The sequence below is a fragment of the Oreochromis aureus genome, linkage group 7, assembly GCF_013358895.1.
Source record: "Oreochromis aureus strain Israel breed Guangdong linkage group 7, ZZ_aureus, whole genome shotgun sequence".
In the NCBI taxonomy this organism is placed as follows: Eukaryota; Metazoa; Chordata; class Actinopteri; order Cichliformes; family Cichlidae; genus Oreochromis; species Oreochromis aureus.
In genome coordinates, this window is record NC_052948.1 from 14,543,994 (window position 1) to 14,570,318 (window position 26,325).

Consider the following 26,325-nt stretch of genomic DNA (forward strand, 5'->3'; position numbering starts at 1 on the left):
CATTAAACTAAGATAGTGAACTTCAAATAATCTGAATTATACCTTTGAAACAAGATGGAGTTAACATAACCACTATGCACTAGCATGTAAGTTGTGCTCTTTGTGTATGCTCATGTCAGTTAGGCATTTACAACGCTTCTGGGAAGCAGAAAAATAAACCTCACATAGAAACTTCAGAAATAGTTATAGTTTTAAATGAGTCAGTTAGTTTTTTACATGTTGTTTTGAGTGTAATAAAAATGTTGAGATAGAACCTTTCATATACAAAAAAGCAATTGCTTTTAATAGTTATAAATATAAAGATAAAACCTAATTAATACAGAAAATACAATTACCTAGCAGTGTGTGTATATAAAATAGAATCTTCTCGATAGATGCAATGTTTCTAGTAAAGATATCTAAACAATGATACTAGCACTTCTGTCTTAACAGGCAAACGAAGGAACCTCGATGATGAAAACATGGGGGACTGAAAAGTGCAGCCAAAGTGGAAGTGCCCTTAAGTCCACATTCTATTTAATGGCCACTAAGGGGGCAATAACTGTGGCTGAAAAATGATTGTAGGTTTTATAAACATTTGTTGGAAAATGGCTCTCAGCCCTGACTCCTATAAAAACATTCTTAATGTGTTTATTGGTTTGGTCATGTATTTTGGGTCATATTAAGGTATCAAAAAGTATCATAAGTGGAGACATGACAAAAATCTTTGCAGGACAAAATGGTAACAATGGTAAATGAAATTCATTGATACCTCGGTGGCTGGATTACCATCACATCAAAAAATTAAGGTTATTCAAGTATTCTCTTAATTTTGTTACACAGTCGTTTGCATGTGTATTGTGTGTGTGTGTGTGTGTATATATGTATATATACACATATATATACATATATATATATATATATATATATGTATACATATATATAAAATTACCAAATTTTACAATACACATGGAGCCTTTCAAAAATGTATCATTTTTCTCTACCGAATTTACGATTTTTTTTTCTTTTGTAATACAAAGCAATATACTTCTCCATGTTGAAAAAATTACAGAGTAATTTGTTCTCTTTGCAGTAGCATATTTAAAGGAAACCATGCAAAACTGGGAGATAGATAAATAAAGGACTGTTTTATCATTAAACTTAGCAAAAAACAATTCCAATTTCTGTCATACATGATTAAGTGGCATATACAAGACATTGAAAACAATGACACATGAACTGAGTTGCATCCTTTTTATTGAATCAATGTTCATAAATGCTCTCCTTATATTGGCATTTATTTTGTAGATATGTAATGATTGCTTTAATAATATGGGAGGAAACATGTGTTCCTCATACACAGACTGGCTTATCACAGCAGTGTGAAGCTTCGCTTCCTGCGAATATGTTGTCCAGCAGCTGCGGTGCACTCTGTGTTTGTACAACCACACTCCTCCACATACATGTATGTGTAGGGGACCGTGTTTCCATTTGGGCAGACCAGGTCTACAGTGCGATTGCTGAAGCGTGTCTCCTTACAGCAGGAGCAAGAATGCTGCATAGCTGCTGCTTCTTTAGAGTACCTGAATACAGAAGAGGATGGGTTCAATCAATACTGAAACTATATAACAGTATTTTTTAAAACGTTTCAGAGGAAATTAATTTTAAGGTTATCCTTACATGGTATAAGTGTTGCAGGATCCTTCACAATATGGCATATCTACCTCCTGGGCAGACGTACAGTTGTTGTGTGTAATATTGGTTTTCATGGACATGAACTTGCACGCCTTCTCCTTCTCCACACCTTTTCAAAAAGGATGCACAGTTAGCCTATTTTAATTTAAGTATCTTAAACCCAAAACAAACTCAAATGTTATACTCACAAATTTTACAACAGCCGTTTGCTGCAGTTTGAATTGTGCCCTACGAAGGAAAATATACAACAACGGCTAAATATACAAGAAAATATACAGCAACAAAAGTTGTTCAACTTCTGTTCACTCAGATGAATGCAAACAAGATGAATAATGAGAAAATTGATACTTACAGGTTCACACCTGCTCTTATTGAATACTGGGCAGACTGTGTGTGAAGTGCTTGTTGTTAAAATCTCACCATTCTTAACACAGGTATACTCATCACACCTATTCTCAGTTGGTGACCAGATTTCTCCTTGCTGAAGATAATTGAGAGAGAGATATATACACACACATATTTTTTTTAAACATAAATAAACATAATCATGTGGCCTTGCAGCCAACTTACAGACAAGAGTTGCTTGGCTCCGTTAATATTGACAACACAGTGTGTCTGCACACACTTCCCGCAGCATTCATCTGAACCAGTTTTCACATATTCATATCCCTGAAAGACAAAGAGAGGGGGCACATTTTGGTTGCCAAGTGCAATATAACAAAGCTACATCTACACTACACTGATATTGTTTAAACTGGGTTTTTCTTACCATGTCACAAGTTTCGTTACACTCCTGATCCTTACAGCTTATTACAGTAGAATTTTGTTCAGCCTCACAGGTACACTCCTGACATACAGACCCAGGAACTGAAGAACCAGGCTAGCAGATAAACAGAAAATAGCCGTACAGACTTATGTGCAGTAGAAATCCTTAAAGGTAAAAAAGGTGACCAAACATCTTATTTACCTGGTATTCAGTCTCATTGCGAACACAAACCTTTTTAGGTTCTAGGAAAAAGTAAAAAATGACCAAAGATAAGTGAAAGTGCTAATGTTGTCATTAGGTCATTAGGTTATGCATCAATTTAAACTGCAGTCTTTAGTTTACCACATCTAAGTTCTGGACAGCATTTTCCCTTAGGAATACTGACAACTGGCTTTTTTCCAATTGAACAGGTCACATCCATGTCTGGGCAACCGCCAGGTTTACACTCTGTGGAGATGATAAAACATTTATTGAGAGTCAAGAATTAACATCAGCCAACAGTAATCTAAACACATTAAACACATGATTGCCTTGATGCTACAAGTCTTACGGCAAACAGGGGTAGAACAGCAGGGATCTGATGGATCAGTTTGGTTGATAAGGACAAATCCATCATCAGAGCATTCTGTTATGTTTGGTTTGGGGCACTCCTTAGGCTTGCAAGTCACAGTCTTTGTGGATTCTTCACAGGTGCACTTCTGGCATTTGAGCTCAAATCTTTCATTGAACTGAAAGTCATATAGAAAGTAATATATACTGTGGTTTCATTTAATATTTCACATTTGTCTCTTGCACCTAAGTAAAGGTTAGGATTTTAACTGAACATGAAATTAAGACTTTGCTCACCTCACGAGAATTACCCTCAGGATCAAGACATCCTGTTGAAACAAAATTATTTAATCTTAATTGTAATTAATTCCAAACATAATCATTCATTCACAGCATGCAGTAAAGCGATTTCTTATATTACAAGTCACTTAGAATTTCCTCCACACGTATAGATCCACACATATAGATCACAAGCGTCACAATGTGTATTCACTGAAATGATACAACCTGGGCAATTATACCAAACTTACCACATGTTTTCACACATATGTTGGACTGTCTGCTGAAAAGTTTCATTCCATCAGGACAAAAACAGCCCTCAGCAGTAAAGTTCATGGTGGGTTCGTAAGAACTAAAATATTCAGACAGTGAGAAAAAGCATTAGCCCTTTTGACTATAATGGATTTTCAAGGCAAATATCACAAACTGTTTCCCATTGCTGTGAGGACCAAAACAAAAACAAAAAACACATGGCAGGGCTCCAGTTTGATCTATTAGTTGCACCAGAAAGAAATGTGACCAACAATCAGGCAATTCTAAATTTGGCAAATCTTAACACTAGAATTTCACCAGCTTAAAAAAATAGAATAAATAACTCATACTGTGACCCCTCCCAGTTGTACCGGAACTGAACATGTGTAAGTGACATCTGCATGTTTAATATTTTTGTGTTTCAACATCCTGAGTTTATTTCTTACATTTGTTCTTGTTGGTCATTAGCTGATATTTTACATTTCTGTGTAATGTCTTTAAAGTTGTCCGATCCTTCATGATAGTTAACAGGTCTGACAGCAGTTTAGGATAGCCTATCGGGTGTTTTTCTCTCTGCATTTGTTTTTCACTGCAAGTGTAAAGTATTTACTAAAATATTTATACACTAAATTGCAACATTGTTTGTGAAAACTCACTGTCACAGCAACTATGGAATTTGTACACCTTTGAAAATCTATAAATACAATATAGAGGCATGAGCAGTTTTACTGGTTGATTTGAGCCTCACATAATAAAGATTCTTCTTTTTGTTTATTATCCTTCAGTCATGTTAGCCATCTCTAGACCCAACAGTCTTAGCTAATTATAGGCCAATCTCCAACCTTCCTTTCATATCAAAAATCGTTGAAAGAGTAGTTGTCAAACAGCTAACAGATCATCTGCAGAGGAATGGCTTATTTGAAGAGTTTCAGTCAGGTTTCAGAGCTTCAGTCAGGTTTCAGAGCTCATCACAGCACAGAAACAGCTTTAGTGAAGGTTACAAATGATCTTCTTATGGCCTCTGACAGTGGACTCATCTCTGTGCTTGTCCTGCTAGACCTTAGTGCAGTGTTCGATACTGTTGACCATAATATCCTATTAGAGCGATTAGAAAATGCTGTAGGTATTACAGGTATTGCGCTGCAGTGGTTTGTATCATATCTATCTAATAGACTCCAATTTGTACATGTAAATGGAAAGTCCTCTTCACATACTAAGGTCAACTATGGTGTTCCACAGGGTTCGGTGCTAGGACCAATTCTGTTTACATTATACATGCTTCCCCTAGGCAGTATCATTAGAAGACATAGCATATAACATATTGCACAATACTTTGTCACTTTCTAGAATCGCCCATCTTGCACTATCCTACTGTATATACTGTACACTACGATTCTTAATGTATTCTTATTGTATATATTGTATATCTTATATCTTATTCATCTGTTCCTCTGTCTCTCCTGCTGCTTTGAGCATGTACATGACAAAAGAATTTCCCTCGGGATAAATAAAGTTGTTCTTATTCTTCTTATTCTTATTCTTAAATTTTCACTGCTATGCAGATGACACCCAGCTAGCTTCATCTATCCATGAAGCCAGATAACACACACCAATTAGTTAAACTGCAGGAATGTCTTAAAGACATAAAGACCTGGATGGCCACTAACTTTCTTCTTAATTCAGATAAACTGAGGTTATTGTACTTGGCCCTGAAAATCTTAGAAATATGGTATCTTAGCAGATTCTTACTCTGGATGGCATTACCTTGGCTTCCAGTAATGCTGTGAGGAACCTTGGAGTCATTTTTGACCAGGACATGTCCTTCAACGCACATATTAAACAAATATGTAAGACTACTTTCTTCCATTTGCGCAACATCTCTAAAGTTAGAAATATCCTGTTTCAGAGTGGCGCTGAAAAACGAGTTCATGCATTTATAACTTCCAGGCTGGGCTACTGTAATTCATTATTATCAGGATGTCCTAAAAACTCACTGCAGTCAGTACTCTTGCTGCAGCAAGAGCATATTTCTCTTGTTTTGGCTTCCCTTCGTTGGCTTTCTGTTAAATCCAGAATTGAATTCAAAATCCTGCTCCTCACATACAAGGTCTTATCTTTAGGACCTTGTAGCACCATATCACCCTATTAGAGCACTTCGCTCTCGCACTGCAGGCCTGCTTGTTGTTCCTAGAGTATTTAAAAGTAGAATAGGAGGGAGAGTCTTCAGTTTTCAGGCCCCTCTTCTGTGGAACCAGCTTCCAGTTTGGATTCGGGAGACAGACACTATCTCTATGTCTGTGAAGGTTCTCAGTCATCCAGGTCATCGTAGACTAAGGAGCTTGGAAAGAAAAAGCGTCTGGACTTCTTTGAGTTGCTTGAAGACGTTTCACCTATCATCCGAGAAGCTTCTTCAGTTCTAAGGGTCAATGGTGGAGAGTCCCAGATTTAAACCTAGTGGGAGTTTCCCCCCAAAGGGGGACAAAAGACCCCCTGATGATCCTCTACCTCAGTGGTTCCCAAACTTTTTTTGCCAGGCCCCCCTTTTTTACAAGAAAAATGTTCGCACCCCCCCCCACCACCACCACCTAACCCCCCCCGCACAAACACATCCTCCAAACACACACACCCATATTTTGTTTACAAACTCCATTGCGGTTTATTTCACACCTCAAACATTTAGTAAACAATTAAGCAAATACAAGTAAACGGCAATAAATTACAGGCTGTAATAAAATATACTACTAACTCTTTTACGCTACGTCCACACCTACACGGGTATTTTTGAAAACGCAGCTGTTTCTATGCGTTTGGGCTTTTCGTCAACACGTAAATGGCGTTGCGATTCACCGAAAACGGAGATTATTTAAAACTCCTTTTTTGCGTTTACGTGTGGACGAGGAATACAGAGTTCGTCACGCAACGTCAAAGGTATGTGCCTCTTTTCACGTCATGCTGTGCGCCACGTTATTGTTTACATGAGCTGGATTGCAGAATGGCAGATAGAGACAAAATACTGTTACTGTTAATCTGACTATCTTCAGGTTTTATATGCGTACATATACACACGCAGTTACTGTCCCTCCATTTAGAAAGGCAGAGGCGTCATGGTGTAATTATTTTACGTGTAGTTGTTTTTTTTCCTGTGTAATAATATTCAACATTGCTATCAATACATTTTTCAAAAAATGCCTCTCTGTGCAAAATAGGTTCAAAAACAAAAACAGCTGTGGGATACTGTTTGTCCGTGATTTGAACCGGGGGAACAAATTACGGCAGGATCAGCCTGATATTATTTGTATCCCACTGTAACTTGCATAAAGAGCTAACATGTCCAAAATGTCAGGAGTAGTTAGTTATTACAAGAAGTGTTTGTGAACTAAAAATCAAGAATGTGGGATACTGTTTGTCCGTGATTTGGAGAGCCCAGCGCGTGCTCCCGACGCAGGGAAACTAATTTTGCAGGGGAGACCTACCTTGGCACTTGTGCAGGTGAAGCCAAAGGGAAGATATGCTTCACTATATTTTCTAGTCTTTGGCTTGGAATGAAGTTGGTTTGGAAACATATTTGGCGATGCTTCATCTCCTGCTTTGCGTTTGTGTGGGAGCCCCGTCAAAAACCTGTCCATTATGCTAGCAGTGTCCAAGCGCTTTTTTTTTTTTTTTTTTTCATACCGCGCCCCTCCTGCAATGGCTCTGCGCCCCCCCCAGGGGGCGGGCCCCACACTTTGGGAACCTCTGCTCTACCTAATCACATGAGCCAAGGTGTGAAAGCGGGTGTGGGTCCTAATCAGCCAGTTTCGGGTGAGCTCATTGTGAAACCTGGCCCCGCCCTATCATGTGATTTCCTGAGATCAGATGGCCTAGGATGTGAGTGGGCGTTAAGGCTCCTTAGTGTACGATGACCTGGATGACTGAGAACCTTGACAGACACATTTTGGGAGGAACACCCTTCAACTGGTGCAGGAGTATGAAAGGGAATCAAGAAAACTAGCAGATTATAGGAACCATCTCCGTTTCAACCTGAGATGCAGACAAAGCAGAGTTGTTCCCAAGAGCCTGCGCCTTGGATCCACTGTCAGGGGACACAGAGCGGACTTGATTCTACGGAGAGCACAAAATCAGCTTCTAAGTGAAAGGATAAGACAGGTCCATTTCACCATAGATGCCCTCGAGAGCAAGATTAGCCAGACGCTGCAGGAACTGGAAACCTTTCTACCCTCTCCAATTCTAGAAGAGGTTTACAAGTTTGTGGACAAGGCTCAGTGGGCCCAACACTCTAAAGGAAAAGAAAGACAACGCAGGAAATTTCACACCTTGCTTTCGAAAACACTCACTCCTCAGTCTGAATCTACACAACTCAGAAAAGAACACAAACCTGAGGAGAGTCAGGAAAAATGGGTGAAGAACTTTTCAGACCGGAATCTCACTGAACCTGAAAAGAAAGTTTTAGCCAAAGGACTCAATTTTGCCATTGTTCCGCAACAGTTGCCCATAGTGGGCCTCATCATAGCCACAGAAAAAAGAAAGTTATAGCTTACCTTCAAGACCTTGAAAACGACAAAATCATTGACCGCCTTACATATCCCCGCCTTTACCCAGGGGATGCCATACCCTGCATTTACGGACTTCCTAAGATCCACAAAGAAGGTGTCCCACTCAGACCCATTGTCAGTAGCATAAACTCAGCCACTTACAACATCTCCTAGCACCTCTTGTGGGGAACACCCCACATCACATCAAGAACTCTACCGACTTCACCGACAAGGTCCAGAAACTTACCCTGGACCCAGATGAAACCATGGTGTCCTTTGATGTAGTCTCCCTCTTCACTTGCATACCCACCACGGAGGCAGTGGAGACTGTCAGAAAACGATTACAAGAAGACAGCTCCTTGGAAGACAGGACCAACTTCACACCCGATCAGATTTGCACACTGTTAGACCTCTGCCTCACCACTACATATTTCAAATACAACGAGGGTTTTTACAGACAAAAACATGGCTGCGCCATGGGCTCCCCCGTGTCACCTATTGTAGCCAACCTTTACATGGAGGAAGTGGAAAGAAAGGCTCTTGGCTCTTTTAAAGGGAGAGTACCCAGCCACTGGTACAGATATATAGATGACACCTGGGTCAAAATTAGAGATGGACCGATCCGATATTACGTATCGGTCCGATACTGACCTAAATTACTGGATCGGATATCGGCCAGAAATAAAAAAATGTAATCCGATCCATTAAATATCAAAAAAGCAGCTCACAAAACTTGCAACACGGCGTAACTCGGCTCATAACCGTAGCACGTCGGAGCAGTGTGCATCACGTGATAGAGCGGCTGTGTGTATTTGTAGCCTCCTACCAAACCAGCATTTCATCTCCGAGGAAGTTATCCCAGAGAGAAGTAAAGCAAGTGTGTAAGTTCATCTCTGAATGTTTGTAAAGCATTCCCACGTTAAGCTTAACAACCGATATATGGAGCGACTGCCTCTCTCTCCCTCCCCTTCCTGCCGCTACTTCATGAAACTGCTTAATGATCAGCTGATCGGCTTTTCTGTCGCAAGTCCGTCTCTCTTCTTTGTTTTTGGCCCACTTTGCACCAGAAAGAGGAAACCAGCGGCGGAACAACAGCAGCACGTTTAAGCTTGATAAGCTGTTGTTAGAATTTATTTAATATTACTTTCTACACCAGGATCCTTTTCTACGTAGCTGACGGCTGGTAACTGTGCAGGGGCGGATCTAGCAAAGTTTAGCCAGGGGGCCAGGTAGGGTATTAACAGGGAAAAGGGGGCACAAAGACATACTTTTCTTTCTTATTCTCATTTAAAATGTCTAGCTTTTAATAAATAATTATCTGAATCTTACACCCAAAGTTTTAATCTGATGTAAAATGTATAGAAGTCCATTACTGTATATAGTAACTGTTAAGTCTAATATACCCTAGTAAGCTATAGTACTTTTTCCTTTGGGAAGATACCATCTGTGCAGTCTGCAATTCTGTTGAAGAAAGATGTTGAATCTATTTAATTATTCTTGAAAAATAATTTATTTCTGTGCATTTTTTTTTCACACTGCATCAAATTAAAGTTGATTACGTCGATCAAGCATCATGAGGTGGAGGGTGGGGGGTGGTTCCCTATTTTTTTTTTGCTGGGAGTTTGCAACCCTATTAGTTAGGTTGCTTAATATTTCTGCTAAGTACTCTTTAAAATACCAGAATAGGGAGGATGGAGTAGGTTTAAGGTTATTAGATTGATCAGTGTTGCTGAACTATGAAATATTTTGGGCGCAGTGTATTTTTTACATACAGGTATAACAGAATAGCTTTAGTGTTGTTGTTTATTTAAACTTGAGTATGAACTTATACAAAATGCAGCAAGATATTAAAAAAACAGTTTTATTGATTAAAAAACACTATCGGATTCATATTGGTATCGGCAGATATTCAAATTTATGATATCGGTATCGGACATAAAAAAGTGGTATCGTGCCATCTCTAGTCAAAATCAAGACACAAGAAGTGGAATCCTTCACTGCTCACATTAACGCCGTGGATAAAAACATCAAGTTCACCACGGAAGACACAAAGGACAACTGTTTGCCTTTCCTGGACTGCGCCGTGCACATTGAAGAGAATGGCAACCTCAACATTGAAGTTTACCGGAAGCCCACACACACGGACCAGTACCTCCTCTTTGACTCCCATCACTCTCTGGAACACAAACTTGGGGTAATCAGGACCCTACACCACCGGGCAGAACATGTTCTCTCTAAGCCTGAAGGGAAAAAGAAGAAACACACACATGTAAAGGAAGCACTTAAAACATGTGGTTATCCTAATTGGGCGTTTATAAAGTCAGCAAAGATGCACAGAAAAAAAGATCAGACACCAGCGAGGGAGGATAAGAAAGACAGACGCAACAACGTTGTCATCCCCTATGTAGCCGGTGTATTAGAGAAACTCAGGAGAGTTTTCTCCAAGCACGACATCCCAGTGTACTTCAGACCCAGCAACACACTCAGACACAAACTGGTTCACCCGAAAGACAAAACTCCTAAACACAAACTTAACAATGTGGTGTATGCTGTACAGTGCAGCGAGGAATGCCCAGACCTCTACATCGGAGAGACCAAACAGCCACTTCACAAGCGCATGGCACAACATAGAAGAGCCACCTCCACGGGACAAGACTCAGCAGTTCATCTGCATCTAAAGGACAAAGGTCACTCTTTCGAGGATGCCAACGTTCACATTTTGGACAGAGAGGACAGATGGTTTGAAAGAGGAGTGAAAGAAGCCATTTACGTCCACTGTGAGCGACCATCTTTGAACAGAGGCGGTGGTTTACGACACCAACTGTCTGCCATCTATAATCCAGTTCTGAGATCCCTTCTCAGACACCTTAACGCCCACTCACATCCTGGGCCATCTGACCTCAGGAAATCACATGATAGGGTGGGGCCAGGTTTCACAATGAGCTCACCCGAAACTCTGGCTGATTAGGACCCACACCTGCTTTCACACCTTGGCTCATGTGATTAGGTAGAGGATCATCAGGGAGTCCTTTGTCCCCCTTTGGGGGGAAACTCCCACTAGGTTTAAATCTGGGACTCTCCACCACTGAGCCTTAGAACTGAAGAAGCTTCTCGGATGAGAGGTGAAACGTCTTCAAGCAACTCAAAGAAGTCCAAACGCTTTTTCTTTCCAAGCTCCTTAGTCTTGACACTATCTCTACTTTCAAGATTAGGCTTCAAACTTTCCTTTTTGCTGAAGCATATAGTTAGGGCTGGACCAGGTGACCCTGAATCCTCCCTTAGTTGTGCTCCAATAGACGTCGGCTGCCGGGGATTCCCATGATGCATTGAGTTTTTCCTTTCCAGTCACCTTTCTCAGTCAGTATGTGTTAATAGACCTCTCTGCATTGAATCATATCTGTTATTAACATCTGTTTCTCTTCCACAGCATGTCTTTATCCTGTTTTTCTTCTCTCACACCAACCGGTCGCAGCAGATGGCCGCCCTTCCCTGAGCCTGTTTCTGCCAGAGGTTTCTTCCTGTTAAAAGGGAGTTTTTCCTTCCCACTGTCGCCAAAGTGCTTACTCATAGGGGGTCAAATGTTTGTTGGGTTTTTCTCTGTACCTATGAAGCGCCTTGAGGCGACTTTTGTTGTGATTTGGCGCTATATAAATAAAATTGAATTGAATTGAATGTTATAATACAAATATGTTTACATCTGCATCTTACATTCATGTAACCTCACTGTGTGTAGCATAAAAATGGCATCACAGTGTTTATTATCCTCTGATTAAGAGCAGCATTGCTCAAAATGTGACATACCTTTTTGCTTCTGTTTGCTAGCTTCTGCCCATCTTTGTGTGGATCTGCCTGTAGTTTCTTAGTTAGTTTAGGTAATATAATTAGGCAAAAAAAAAGGTCTGGTGACTCAGTGAATAAAAAAATATCATGCTGAAGACCATGCCACAAGCAAAAACCAATCAGTGACAGCAGTAACCTAAAAGCGCTGCATCATTCAAACACATAAGTGTGTCAGTCACACTATGAGAAGACTAAATTCAACCTGGAATGCTGTTCCCAATCTAAGGGACCCTATATATTTAAACTAAGGGGTCTTTAACAAATGTATACAATGCATAAATAAATACATATATTTAGTGGCAGAGTGTTGCTTAGAGTTGTATAATCAATGTCATGTTGGTAGAGGGTTGATCCTTAGGAGTCTGCAAAGACTTTGTGTGCATTCCAGAGTGTTCTGGCATTCATGTGATTTACATGCCTAGAGGAGGAGCACCACCAAGCTGGAGTGTTTTTGAAAATGTTAATTTCTCTTTTGACTATTAACAATTCATTTGTTTGCTCGTAGGACGCAGTTTACCATTGAATGAGATCAATGAGGAATAGAATAACTGCTAATACATTTGTCAAACTGTGTACGTTTACAGTAATTTAGGGTGATTGGCATCATTTATGGGGTCACACTCTGTCTTTGTAGTTGAGGAAATAACTTGTTAGGTGGCTGCTAGGAAGCACGATGATAAACGATGATGACATATCATGCATAATTAATGTCTTAATTTAATATCTATAAATGAAACTTTACTTTTTGTCCCTTCCACAGTTTCCTGCTTACTGAGTCAAATGTTTTAACTGCTCCTCAACCTCCTTTAATAATGACAATACTTGTAATAAGTGTAACTAGACAGGCCCCTGAAAGTAGTTTAACCACTATTAGCTCTCCTCCAACAGATTGTCCAGAGCAGCCGAGAAAACAGGGCAACCCATTTACGTTTCAAATCATTTTACCTCACTTGGAAATAGGCAAACAGAAGACAGAGATACCTTGAAACCATAGTCTATTGTCTTCCAGGGGCCAAACTGAAGAAACACTGAAACAGGTGACTAAGGATAAACACTGATTTTATAAAATGATAATTCATGGCAACATTCTTGTTTACATTTACAATTATGGATCATATAGCAGTGGGAATATATTTCATTATTGCATTATTGGGAATATATTTCATTATTGCAGATATATTTCTGAAGGAGTTGTAAAGCATATAGCATATAATTCCTCCACTTCTTCAGTGCCATGTGCCAACCCAGTGCAAAGCAGCTACCTAAATTCCTCTCACAGAGGCCCATTATCTTGTTAGTGATGTTATGTCTTCACTGTATATGATAGCTTTGGGAGAAAAAGCTCAGTTTTTCAGTGCATTCATCAGAATCTCTAGTCTGGCTGCTCTTTGTTGTATAATTTGTAGAGTAATACAAACTGAATGAGCGGAAAAATGTAGCTTGGTTATGAATGCTTCCTAGTTTTCACTTAGCTGAATACTGCTAAGTGAAAACTGGTAACAAAAAAAAAAGGATTGATTGCACTAATCTTAATGTTAGCTCGGTTATTTTGCTGGTTCTGTTTACTAGTGTCGGGTGGCCAGTGTACCAGATGTTGCATTTAATTTAGCCCTCATTTTATTTACAATCCTTCATAATAAGACAGGAAATGTGAAAAGGTATAAGGATGTAATGGTACTCCAAACATCAAATGACAGAAATTTGATATCGACCTTTGAATCATAAAGTCCCAGAATATTGAATAATGAATATTGAAGTTCTGATGTTACGTTTAGAGTGCCTTCTGAGGTTTTTTTTTTAAGTTCTAGTTCCTAGACCTTGTTTAATAATTTAGTTTCCTTCTTCCCTGCCTTGTTGTGTCTGATTAGTCACAGCTGTATTTCCCTCCTCTGTCTCATTCCCTTGTTATCCTTTGCATATTTAGGTCCTCTGTTTCCCTCTGTCCATTGTCATGTCTTCCCTCATCTTGCTGTGCATATTTCCACCATGCTCCTCATTTCCCTCGTCACTCACTGTTCCTACTTTTAGTTTCTAACTTGTTGTTTCCAGTTCCAGTTTCTTAGTTCCTAGTTTGAAGTGTCCCAGTCTGTTTTTTTTTTCTTGGTTTTAGTGTACAAATTTTTTACAGTAAAAAAAAGCTGCCTCTTTTCGTTATCTGTGTTTGAATTCTGCAATTGGGTCCTCATCCTGCCTGCTACAGCATTCACTTTGACAAATTCAGACATACAGAGAAACATACAATAGCACATACATCCATCTCTGCATCATCTATGGTATTGCACATAACCCTCTGTTGCGGCTTACCTCTCGAGCCACAACCACCCTCAAGTACTTGATGTAATCCCTGGTTGCTCCAATCTCTATGCCAAATTATCCTCAATCAAAATACTTAACTGAAGTTACCTATGGTGTGTTTATCAGAGTGTGTGTGAATGTTAGAAAAGAAAACACTTAGATGCAGAAAAGGAATGTGTGTTTGAATGAGTCATATTTACTTGAGTATTTGAGTACTGAGTGCAAAAGCGCTTTATGAAAAGCAGTCAATGTACGTCTCCCCTGTCAGTGATGTCTCCTTGTTTCAGTGCGTCCGTGTCTCTGTGACTGTGTTATGTTTTGTTGTTTTACTTTGATAGTCTTGCGTCCTTTGTTAATGTTTTCAGTTTTGCTTCCCCTTGGTCTCGTCATGTTTCATTACTCCCAGCTGTGTTTCCCTCCTGTTTTCTATCTCCCTTGTTCTCCGTATCTAACCCCTATGTTTTCCTCTGTTTGTTGCTGGTTCATCTGCATTCCTCCTGTGTACCTTTCTGCAGGTTCTGTGTTTCTTGTTGCTGTTTTTTTGTTCTATATTTCAAGCCCAGGCTTTTTCTTCCTTTGTATTATTTTGTAGTTGTCCCCAGTTTAGGTTTGGCTTAGTTGTGTCGCTGACATTTTCTGCTTTTGTTTGTTTTTTGTCCCCAGTGTAAATAAAGCTCACTCACAGATAAGTCCTGGTCAAAGTGACTCCAAGTTTCCTTACTGTGTTACTGATTATTGTATCTGAGCTGAGGACTAAATCTGTTTAAAAAGTCAGAATTCTGACAGGAACTCTGAGTAAGGCCCAGGTTGATGATGGTTTGAATCAGTAACACTGTAAGGAAACTTGGAGTCACTTTGACCAGAAAATGTGTAGAACTACTTTATTGTCCTCGAACCCTTCTTTAGATTTGCTGCAGTAGGAATAGTCTGCTTGTTGGCTTTGCCTTATACCACGAGTATCTCTTGCTCACTGAACTCTTTTCACTCTCTCTGTGTTTATATACCACTCTGCATTTCATAATCATAGTTTTTATTAATCTCTGACTCTCGTCCACAGCACGTCTTTTGTCCTGTCTCCCTCTCTTCACCCCCTAGCTGAATGAGGCAAATGTTGTTTTGCCATAATCCAGCACAACTACAGAGGGTCTTCTCTGTATAATTTTACGGTTGTTACCTTAAAATTCAAAGTGAGGCAAATATTTTTTTAGATTTGGTGCTATGTAAATTGAATTGACTATGACCCTACGACCCATTGGAAACTAATACAAATGCTTACATAACCTTCATAAGAATTAATTTAGAGCTGTGTAGTTTCCAAAGTCTTAGATGTTTTATTTTTTTAAAGCATTTCCTCTAATAAACACATTCAGGAGTCACTCTGAAATTTGTTTCAGTTTTTAAGATTAAGGATATTTTTCTAATTTGTTGCTTGACACTTTACACACATGTCATTTCCATTACAACTTACTTGTCTTCACAGGTTGGCTGATCTGCAGGACCACAAGCCTGATAAACCTGGTGTGATGGGCAGTGACTGGCTGTTTGTGAAATATAAAAACAATTTTTTTTTTAATATACATCCTGTTAAACCATTTTGTTAAATAACATGTACCGTAGCCTGTTTTATCTCCTAAATACTATAGGATAACAAAAAAATTCCTCAAACAAGCCAATGAAATTACAATTAAATATTGCAAGCTTTCTTACCACACCACTTTTCTGTTTTAGTGTGGTTCCTCCAGTAAACGCAAACTCCAGCACGAGCACAGGCTGCTGCATAAGTTTGCAAAGTTGTGCACAGCACTTCTGTTTTGTTAACATTGCTGCTATCAAAAATGCAACCCTTGTAGAAATTCTTTGGCGAGATAATAGGATGGCACTTTGCAAAGAGACTGTAAAAAAGAAAAGAAAAATATTGTGTTTTAAATGCAAACAGAATGGAGATAATCTAGCAGAATAGATTGGATAATGTCTACCTGCTATTAAGCAGCTCACAAATGCCTGTTTTGTATAGAGGTGGTGGTTCTGGTGCACTTGTAGGTTTCGTAGGCGGTACAGTGCAATTGCCTTGGCCAATATCTTTTGCAGTCCAGTTGTCAGCCATCGCTGCAAAACTTTCAGCAAGCTGACCTCCAGACAATATGCAGTCATCACTCGGGTTATTGTTACATGTTCCTGACAGTAATTATAATACAATTAATAAAGAGGTTTACCTCAAACCAAGGGTTAAGCAATGTGGCTACACGAGAGAGAGTTCTTACCACAATGACCCTGGGTATTATTGCCGAAGTTTTTATATGGAAGATTAACACTGAAGCCAGTTCCTCCAAATGTAATGACCACTTCTAGTGAAGGGATCTCCAAAACCAAGTCAAATCCTGAATTCATGATTGTAACACCATTTTGTGAATAGGGCAGTTTCAGACGTACTCCATTTTTCAGTGCCTATATCAGAAAACAGTGCCATGAAAAAAAATTAACAATGAGTGTTTCTATTTGTTGTTCTCTTATCTTTGAATGACTTTAGGCAAATAAAAATACTGTATACAAATACTGTATAACTGCAGGTGCAAGAAAGAGCAAAGCAACAATAAAGAATCACTGGTCCTTGCTTTACCTCCAAATCTGATCTTCCAGTGAAGTTATGATTTGTCAAATTGAAAATTTGCGATCCATTTAAAATAATTATAGATCGAAGACGGGAAACATCTTCAGTGGAATCAAAAAACACATTATCAATGTAAATGCTTAAGTTATGGTTTCGATTAATTTCTTGCATTAAAACATAAGTGCAGTTCCCTTGATAATTGTAATAGAAGCCATCAAATGTAATGTAATGATGATTGCCCCATCCTTTGCATTCACCTGGAAAAAGAGGGCAAAAAATTAAAATCTGAAATTCATTAAAGTCATTAGAGTCAAGTCATTAAAAAAAACAAAAAAAATAAAAACACTAACAAAATATACAAAAAAATACTCACAATCACAAGCATAATGTGGACAGCACTGGGACTTGTCATATAGAAGAACTGGTGTCTTTCCATTGCTGCAAGTTATGTTTTCAGTGGTTGAACAGTGATGAGGAACTATTTCAAATGTGTTGTTGCCAAGGTGTGTGGCCTTAGAACACGTGCAATCAGGAAGAACAACTTGTGGCTGGTACAAATTGTGTGTGTGTGTGTGTGGAGGGGGGGGAGAGGTTGAAAAAACATTATTGCAAAACTACAAAAAGTATATGGCTATAAGATTATAAAAAGAAGTTCAATCATACCTTTGTAACAGGAGTGGCTGTAGATATGGTGGGTTTTGGTGTTCCAGTTACAATCCCAGTATGAGATGTGGTAAAAGCTGAAATTGTAGTTGGTGTTTCAGCTGTACTTGTAGAATGGATTGGTGTTGTTGATATAGGAGTAGTAGTTGGTGTTTCAGTTGTAGTTGTAGGATGGGTTGGTGTTGTTGTAGTAAAACCTGTTGTTGTAATAGGTGTTCCAGGTGTAGTTGTAGAATGAGTCGGTGTTGTAGTCGGTGTTCCACTTGTAGTTGTAGAATGAGTTGGTGTTGTAGTCGGTGTAACACTTGTAGTTGTAGAATGAGTTGGTGTTGTAGTCAGTGTTCCAGTTGTGGTTGTAGAATGAGTTGGTGTTGTTGTAGTAAAACCTGTTGTTGTAATAGGTGTTCCAGGTGTAGTTGTAGAATGAGTTGGTGTTATAGTTGGTGTTCCACTTGTAGTTGTAGAATGAGTTGGTGTTGTAGTCGGTGTTCCATTTGTAGTTGTAGAATGAGTTGGTGTTGTTGTAGTAAAACCTGTTGTAGTCCAGGTTGTAGTTGTAGAATGAGTTGGTGTTGTAGACGGTGTTCCAGTTGTTATTGTAGAAGGAGTTGGTGTTGTTGTAGTCAGGGTTGTAGTTGTAGAATGAGTTGGTGTTGTAGTCGGTGTTCCACTTGTGGTTGTAGAATGAGGTGGTGTTGTAGTCAGTGTTTCAGTTGTTGTAGAATGAGTTGGTGTTGTTGTAGTCGGGGTTGTAGTTGTAGAATGAGTTGGTGTTGTAGTTGGTGTTCCACTTGTAGTTGTAGAATGAGTTGGTGTTGTAGTCAGTGTTTCAGTTGTTGTAGAATGAGTTGGTGTTGTAGTCAGTGTTTCAGTTGTTGTAGAATGAGTTGATGTTGTTGTAGTCGGGGTTGTAGTTGTAGAATGAGTTGGTGTTGTAGTCGGTGTTCCACTTGTAGTTGTAGAATGAGGTGGTGTTGTAGTCAGTGTTTCAGTTGTTGTAGAATGAGTTGGTGTTGTTGTAGTCAGGGTTGTAGTTGTAGAAAGAGTTGGTGTTGTAGTCGGTGTTCCACTTGTAGTTGTAGAATGAGTTGGTGTTGTAGTCGGTGTTCCACTTGTAGTTGTAGAATGAGTTGGTGTTGTTGTAGTAAAACCTGTTGTTGTAGTCCTGGTTGTAGTTGTAGAATGAGTTGGTGTTGTAGACGGTGTTCCAGTTGTTATTGTAGAATGAGTTGGTGTTGTTGTAGTCAGGGTTGTAGTTGTAGAATGAGTTGGTGTTGTAGTCGGTGTTCCACTTGTAGTTGTAGAATGAGTTGGTGTTGTAGTCAGTGTTTCAGTTGTTGTAGAATGAGTTGGTGTTGTAGTCAGTGTTTCAGTTGTTGTAGAATGAGTTGATGTTGTTGTAGTCGGGGTTGTAGTTGTAGAATGAGTTGGTGTTGTAGTCGGTGTTCCACTTGTAGTTGTAGAATGAGGTGGTGTTGTAGTCAGTGTTTCAGTTGTTGTAGAATGAGTTGGTGTTGTTGTAGTCAGGGTTGTAGTTGTAGAATGAGTTGGTGTTGTAGTCGGTGTTCCAGTTGTTAGTGTAGAATGAGTTGGTGTTGTTGTAGTCAGGGTTGTAGTTGTAGAATGAGTTGGTGTTGTAGTTGGTGTTCCACTTGTAGTTGTAGAATGAGTTGGTGTTGTAGTCGGTGTTCCACTTGTAGTTGTAGAATGAGTTGGTGTTGTTGTAGTAAAACCTGTTGTTGTAGTCCAGGTTGTAGTTGTAGAATGAGTTGGTGTTGTAGATGGTGTTCCAGTTGTTATTGTAGAATGAGTTGGTGTTGTTGTAGTCAGGGTTGTAGTTGTAGAATGAGTTGGTGTTGTAGTTGGTGTTCCACTTGTAGTTGTAGAATGAGTTGGTGTTGTAGTCGGTGTTCCACTTGTAGTTGTAGAATGAGTTGGTGTTGTTGTAGTAAAACCTGTTGTTGTAGTCCAGGTTGTAGTTCTAGAATGAGTTGGTGTTGTAGACGGTGTTCCAGTTGTTATTGTAGAATGAGTTGGTGTTGTTGTAGTCAGGGTTGTAGTTGTAGAATGAGTTGGTGTTGTAGTTGGTGTTCCACTTGTAGTTGTAGAATGAGTTGGTGTTGTAGTCGGTGTTCCACTTGTAGTTGTAGAATGAGTTGGTGTTGTTGTAGTAAAACCTGTTGTTGTAGTCCAGGTTGTAGTTGTAGAATGAGTTGGTGTTGTAGATGGTGTTCCAGTTGTTATTGTAGAATGAGTTGGTGTTGTTGTAGTCAGGGTTGTAGTTGTAGAATGAGTTGGTGTTGTAGTCGGTGTTCCACTTGTAGTTGTAGAATGAGTTGGTGTTGTAGTCGGTGTTCCACTTGTAGTTGTAGAATGAGTTGGTGTTGTTGTAGTAAAACCTGTTGTTGTAGTCCAGGTTGTAGTTGTAGAATGAGTTGGTGTTGTAGACGGTGTTCCAGTTGTTAGTGTAGAATGAGTTGGTGTTGTTGTAGTCAGGGTTGTAGTTGTAGAATGAGTTGGTGTTGTAGTCGGTGTTCCACTTGTAGTTGTAGAATGAGTTGGTGTTGTAGTCGGTGTTCCACTTGTAGTTGTAGAATGAGTTGGTGTTGTTGTAGTAAAACCTGTTGTTGTAGTCCAGGTTGTAGTTGTAGAATGAGTTGGTGTTGTAGATGGTGTTCCAGTTGTTATTGTAGAATGAGTTGGTGTTGTTGTAGTCAGGGTTGTAGTTGTAGAATGAGTTGGTGTTGTAGTTGGTGTTCCACTTGTAGTTGTAGAATGAGTTGGTGTTGTAGTCGGTGTTCCACTTGTAGTAGTAGAATGAGTTGGTGTTGTTGTAGTAAAACCTGTTGTTGTAGTCCAGGTTGTAGTTCTAGAATGAGTTGGTGTTGTAGACGGTGTTCCAGTTGTTATTGTAGAATGAGTTGGTGTTGTTGTAGTCAGGGTTGTAGTTGTAGAATGAGTTGGTGTTGTAGTCGGTGTTCCACTTGTAGTTGTAGAATGAGTTGGTGTTGTAGTCAGTGTTTCAGTTGTTGTAGAATGAGTTGGTGTTGTAGTCAGTGTTTCAGTTGTTGTAGAATGAGTTGATGTTGTTGTAGTCGGGGTTGAAGTTGTAGAATGAGTTGTTGTTTTCGTAAAACCTGTTGTTGTAGTCAGTGTTCCACTTGTAGTTGTAGAATGAGTTGGTGTTGTTGTAGTCAGGGTTGTAGTTGTAGAATGAGTTGGTGTTGTAGTCGGTGTTCCACTTGTAGTTGTAGAATGAGTTGGTGTTGTTGTAGTAAAACCTGTTGTTGTAGTCCAGGTTGTAGTTGTAGAATGAGTTGGTGTTGTAGACGGTGTTCCAGTTGTTATTGTAGAATGAGTTGGTGCTGTTGTAGTCAGGGTTGTAGTTGTAGAATGAGTTGGTGTTGTAGTTGGTGTTCCACTTGTAGTGGTAGAATGAGTTGGTGTTGTAGTCGGTGTTCCACTTGTAGTTGTAGAATGAGTTGGTGTTGTTGTAGTAAAACCTGTTGTTGTAGTCCAGGTTGTAGTTGTAGAATGAGTTGGTGTTGTAGACGGTGTTCCAGTTGTTATTGTAGAAGGAGTTGGTGTTGTTGTAGTCAGGGTTGCAGTTGTAGAATGAGTTGGTGTTGTAGTCAGTGTTTCAGTTGATGTAGAATGAGTTGGTGTTGTTGTAGTCGGGGTTGTAGTTGTAGAATGAGTTGGTGTTGTAGTCGGTGTTCGACTTGTAGTTGTAGAATGAGTTGGTGTTGTCGTCAGTGTTTCAGTTGTTGTAGAATGAGTTGGTGTTGTAGTCAGTGTTTCAGTTGTTGTAGAATGAGTTGATGTTGTTGTAGTCGGGGTTGTAGTTGTAGAATGAGTTGTTGTTTTCGTAAAACCTGTTGTTGTAGTCAGTGTTCCACTTGTAGTTGTAGAATGAGTTGGTGTTGTTGTAGTCAGGATTGTAGTTGTAGAATGAGTTGGTGTTGTAGTCGGTGTTCCACTTGTAGTTGTAGAATGAGTTGATGTTGTAGTCGGTGTTCCACTTGTAGTTGTAGAATGAGTTAGTGTTGTTGTAGTAAAACCTGTTGTTGTAGTCCTGGTTGTAGTTGTAGAATGAGTTGGTGTTGTAGACGGTGTTCCAGTTGTTATTGTAGAATGAGTTGGTGTTGTTGTAGTCAGGGTTGTAGTTGTAGAATGAGTTGGTGTTGTAGTCGGTGTTCCACTTGTAGTTGTAGAATGAGTTGGTGTTGTAGTCGGTGTTCCACTTGTAGTTGTAGAATGAGTTGGTGTTGTTGTAGTAAAACCTGTTGTTGTAGTCCAGGTTGTAGTTGTAGAATGAGTTGGTGTTGTAGACGGTGTTCCAGTTGTTATTGTAGAATGAGTTGGTGTTGTTGTAGTCAGGGTTGTAGTCGTAGAATGAGTTGGTGTTGTAGTCGGTGTTCCACTTGTAGTTGTAGAATGAGTTGGTGTTGTAGTCGGTGTTCCACTTGTAGTTGTAGAATGAGTTGGTGTTGTTGTAGTAAAACCTGTTGTTGTAGTCCAGGTTGTAGTTGTAGAATGAGTTGGTGTTGTAGATGGTGTTCCACTTGTAGTTGTAGAATGAGTTGGTGTTGTTGTAGTCAGGGTTGTAGTTGTAGAATGAGTTGGTGTTGTAGTCGGTGTTCCACTTGTAGGTGTAGAATGAGTTGGTGTTGTAGTCAGTGTTTCAGTTGTTGTAGAATGATTTGGTGTTGTTGTAGTCAGGGTTGTAGTTGTAGAATGAGTTGGTGTTGTAGTTGGTGTTCCACTTGTAGTTGTAGAATGAGTTGGTGTTGTAGTCAGTGTTTCAGTTGTTGTAGAATGAGTTGGTGTTGTAGTCAGTGTTTTAGTTGTTGTAGAATGAGTTGATGTTGTTGTAGTCGGTGTTGTAGTTGTAGAATGAGTTGTTGTTTTCGTAAAACCTGTTGTTGTAGTCAGTGTTCCACTTGTAGTTGTAGAATGAGTTGGTGTTGTTGTAGTCAGGGTTGTAGTTGTAGAATGAGTTGGTGTTGTAGTCGGTGTTTCACTTGTAGTTGTAGAATGAGTTAGTGTTGTTGTAGTATAACCTGTTGTTTTAGTCCAGGTTGTAGTTGTAGAATGAGTTGGTGTTGTAGACGGTGTTCCAGTTGTTATTGTAGAACGAGTTGGTGTTGTTGTAGTCAGGGTTGCAGTTGTAGAATGAGTTGGTGTTGTAGTCGGTGTTCCACTTGTGGTTGTAGAATGAGTTGGTGTTGTTGTAGTCAGGGTTGTAGTTGTAGAATGAGTTGGTGTTGTAGTCGGTGTTCCACTTGTAGTTGTAGAATGAGTTAGTGTTGTTGTAGTATAACCTGTTGTTTTAGTCCAGGTTGTAGTTGTAGAATGAGTTGGTGTTGTAGACGGTGTTCCAGTTGTTATTGTAGAATGAGTTGGTGTTGTTGTAGTCAGGGTTGCAGTTGTAGAATGAGTTGGTGTTGTAGTCGGTGTTCCACTTGTGGTTGTAGAATGAGTTGGTGTTGTTGTAGTCAGGGTTGTAGTTGTAGTATGAGTTGGTGTTGTAGTCGGTGTTCCACTTGTAGTTGTCGAATGAGTTGGCGTTGTAGACGGTGTTCCACTTGTAGTTGTAGAATGAGTTGGTGTTGTTGTAGTCAGGGTTGTAGTTGTAGAATGAGTTGGTGTTGTAGTCGGTGTTCCACTTGTAGTTGTAGAATGAGTTAGTGTTGTTGTAGTATAACCTGTTGTTGTAGTCCAGGTTGTAGTTGTAGAATGAGTTGGTGTTGTAGACGGTGTTCCAGTTGTTATTGTAGAATGAGTTGGTGTTGTTGTAGTCAGGGTTGCAGTTGTAGAATGAGTTGGTGTTGTAGTCGGTGTTCCACTTGTGGTTGTAGAATGAGTTGGTGTTGTTGTAGTCAGGGTTGTAGTTGTAGTATGAGTTGGTGTTGTAGTCGGTGTTCCACTTGTAGTTGTCGAATGAGTTGGCGTTGTAGACGGTGTTCCACTTGTAGTTGTAGAATGAGTTGGTGTTGTAGTCAGTGTTTCAGTTGTTGTAGAATGAGTTGATGTTGTTGTAGTCGGGGTTGTAGTTGTAGAATGAGTTGTTGTTTTTGTAAAACCTGTTGTTGTAGTCAGTGTTCCACTTGTAGTTGTAGAATGAGTTGGTGTTGTTGTAGTCAGGGTTGTAGTTGTAGAATGAGTTGGTGTTGTTGTAGTCAGGGTTGTAGTTGTAGTATGAGTTGGTGTTGTAGTCGGTGTTCCACTTGTAGTTGTAGAATGAGTTGGTGTTGTAGTCGGTGTTCCACTTGTTGTTGTAGAATGAGTTGGTGTTGTTGTAGTAAAACCTGTTGTTGTAGTCCAGGTTGTAGTTGTAGAATGAGTTGGTGTTGTTGTAGTAAAACCTGTTGTTGTAGTCCAGGTTGTAGTTGTAGAATGAGTTGGTGTTGTAGACGGTGTTCCAGTTGTTATTGTAGAATGAGTTGGTGTTGTTGTAGTCAGGGTTGTAGTCGTAGAATGAGTTGGTGTTGTAGTTGGTGTTCCACTTGTAGTTGTAGAATGAGTTGGTGTTGTAGTCGGTGTTCCACTTGTAGTTGTAGAATGAGTTGGTGTTGTAGTCGGTGTTCCACTTGTAGTTGTAGAATGAGTTGGTGTACTAGTCGGTGTTCCAGTTGTGGTTGTAGAATGAGTTGGTGTTGTTGTAGTAAAACCTGTTGTTGTAGTCCAGGTTGTAGTTGTAGAGTGAGTTGGTGTTGTAGTCGGTGTTCCACTTGTAGTTGTAGAACGAGTTGGTGTTGTAGTCTGTGTTCCAGTTGTTATTGTAGAGTGAGTTCTTGTTGTTGGTGTTCCAGTTGTAGTTGTTGTGGTTGTTCCACAATGAGTTACACATCTTTGTATTTCCTCATTAAAATACGGCTTGTCTTTCCCACACTCAGGGTAACAACCTGCATTAATGAAAAAGAAAAACATTGTGAAGTTACAGCAATTTAATATACTGATTTAGTTTTCTTGTTTTAATTAAAAAGTTCTTGAAATGTAGGACAGTGGTCCAATTAGTCTTACAGTTTCTTAAATAAATGAGTGAAGTGGGGATTTGCTACCTTTCATGACTTCAGTTCTCACCTTTAACACATTGGAATTTAAACATATATGCTTACCTTCAAGGGAGTGCATATCATGATGACAAATCCCTTCTGGATTGGCACAGGTCTTGAGGCAGTGATTGGAGTTGTTATGAGTGTAGGTGGGACACATTTTATAGTGCCATGTGCATTCACCTGGTTTATTGTAGTAATCACAAAATACAGCTAGAAAGAAAAAAACCCATAGAAATGTGTGTAAATGAAAAAGCAAGCTTAGGCCTATTTACTAGATGCTAGTTTTCAATAAATCAAATCACAATAGAAGACCTGATATACATTTTATAAAAATGTTAATTAAGTATGAATCTTATGACCTTATCACCTCTTAAAAATTGTCAGTGTCATATTTTACAAAAACCACATACACACAGACACATGCCTTTGGAACTTCAGGTCAGGGGTTCCACTCCTGACCAGGGTTTATGAATCTGGTAAGGGTCCCTAGCCCTTCCTGTCGTATTCGGGTCGAATCTGATCGATTTAGAAATTTAAAAACTCATAAATATTGTTTTATATCCGATTGTCTCGAGGTCTTATGACTTTCCTCCACGCTATGCACTTGAACATTTAAAAGTGATGAGCAGTGTTGGGCAAGTTACTTTGAAAAAGTAATTCAATTATAGTTACTAGTTACTTCTTCAAAAAAGTAACTGAGTTAGTAACTGAGTTACAATATTCTAAAAGTAATTAATTACTTGGAAAAGTAACTATTGCGTTACTTAAAAAAACAAACAAAGAACGTTTAACCCCCTGGGGTCCAGGGTATAATTGGCTATTTTTTTACTACTCTTGATTTTCTCTCCACATTTTACCTTTAAAAACTATTTGCTTTGCCTTGTTTGGTATCATTCTTTTTAGCACAACCTCGCGTGCCTGAATTTACAGTTATGTTCTCATTTTGTCATACTGTATAACCAGCATTGATCTAAAATCAGACAAAAACCATAAAATCAGAGTAGAAAAAGTTATATTTTTAGTGTAACAACCACAAACATGTTTAATGAATCATATTTCATAACTTCAAATGCAAATATTAATTGTGAATTTTAAAATCCTATGCACAAGTTTTGCAAACAGCAAATTTATTTGCATCCATTTACCTTGATTTTTTAAATAACCATTTCAAACTATTTACAGAACAATCAGCTGTTCTTCAACAAGATGCCACACAAATTATTTGTGCCACTCCCCAAAAAATATTTTGTGTCCACTACAAAGGAGAACATCACAGCCTGATACCTGCAGGTCTGACAGCAGCAGGTGCATCACTGCTGTTTCTACCTGGAGACAGCAGTCGCCTCATTGTTCTAACACACAACACAAAACTATCCACAACACTACACACTAACTACACAAGACAACACATTAACTACACACTCCAAACACGCTAAACGTCACAAATCTCAAATCTCAAAACTCGCTCTCTCTCTTTTTCTGCTCTCTCTCTCTCTCTCGACGTCACTTCTAAAACTTCCCCTGTTTTGTTTTGTTTTTTTGCTCATAAGCAGAGAGTGCTTGCTAGCGCTAATGTGGCGAAACTATTGAGGAAAAAACGCCGCGTATATCTTGTTTATCACGACTCTGGTTTTACGTGGCCTATCGACACAGTTTAAAAACTGGTATATATCACCTTGTTGCTTTGTCTTTAAGTGGTCACGTGATTGACTTACCATGACTACTTTATTCTTCCTCAGTCAAACAGCAGCACTCGATTGTTTTGCCCCCTGTTGTGCTAGACAGCGATCGTGATTGCCGTCCGCG

General features: G+C 39.3%; 1 protein-coding gene across 1 annotated transcript; it reads right to left on the reverse strand.

The window, feature by feature from the left end:
• Positions 1–1,219: 1,219 nt before the first annotated feature.
• On the reverse strand, positions 1,220–21,097 carry LOC116326278 (mucin-2-like; the record flags this gene model as incomplete). Its single annotated transcript, XM_039614161.1, has 22 exons — positions 1,220–1,562; positions 1,660–1,783; positions 1,863–1,902; positions 2,027–2,155; positions 2,245–2,343; positions 2,444–2,554; positions 2,642–2,682; positions 2,783–2,887; positions 2,991–3,168; positions 3,287–3,318; positions 3,520–3,620; positions 15,656–15,725; positions 15,895–16,079; positions 16,164–16,362; positions 16,449–16,632; positions 16,805–17,052; positions 17,169–17,343; positions 17,459–17,762; positions 17,845–18,128; positions 18,422–19,797; positions 19,840–19,920; positions 20,080–21,097. Coding segments are annotated over 22 exons (5,295 nt in total), but the record flags the coding sequence as incomplete, so codon positions are not given.
• Between the last annotated feature and the right edge of the window lie 5,228 nt (positions 21,098–26,325).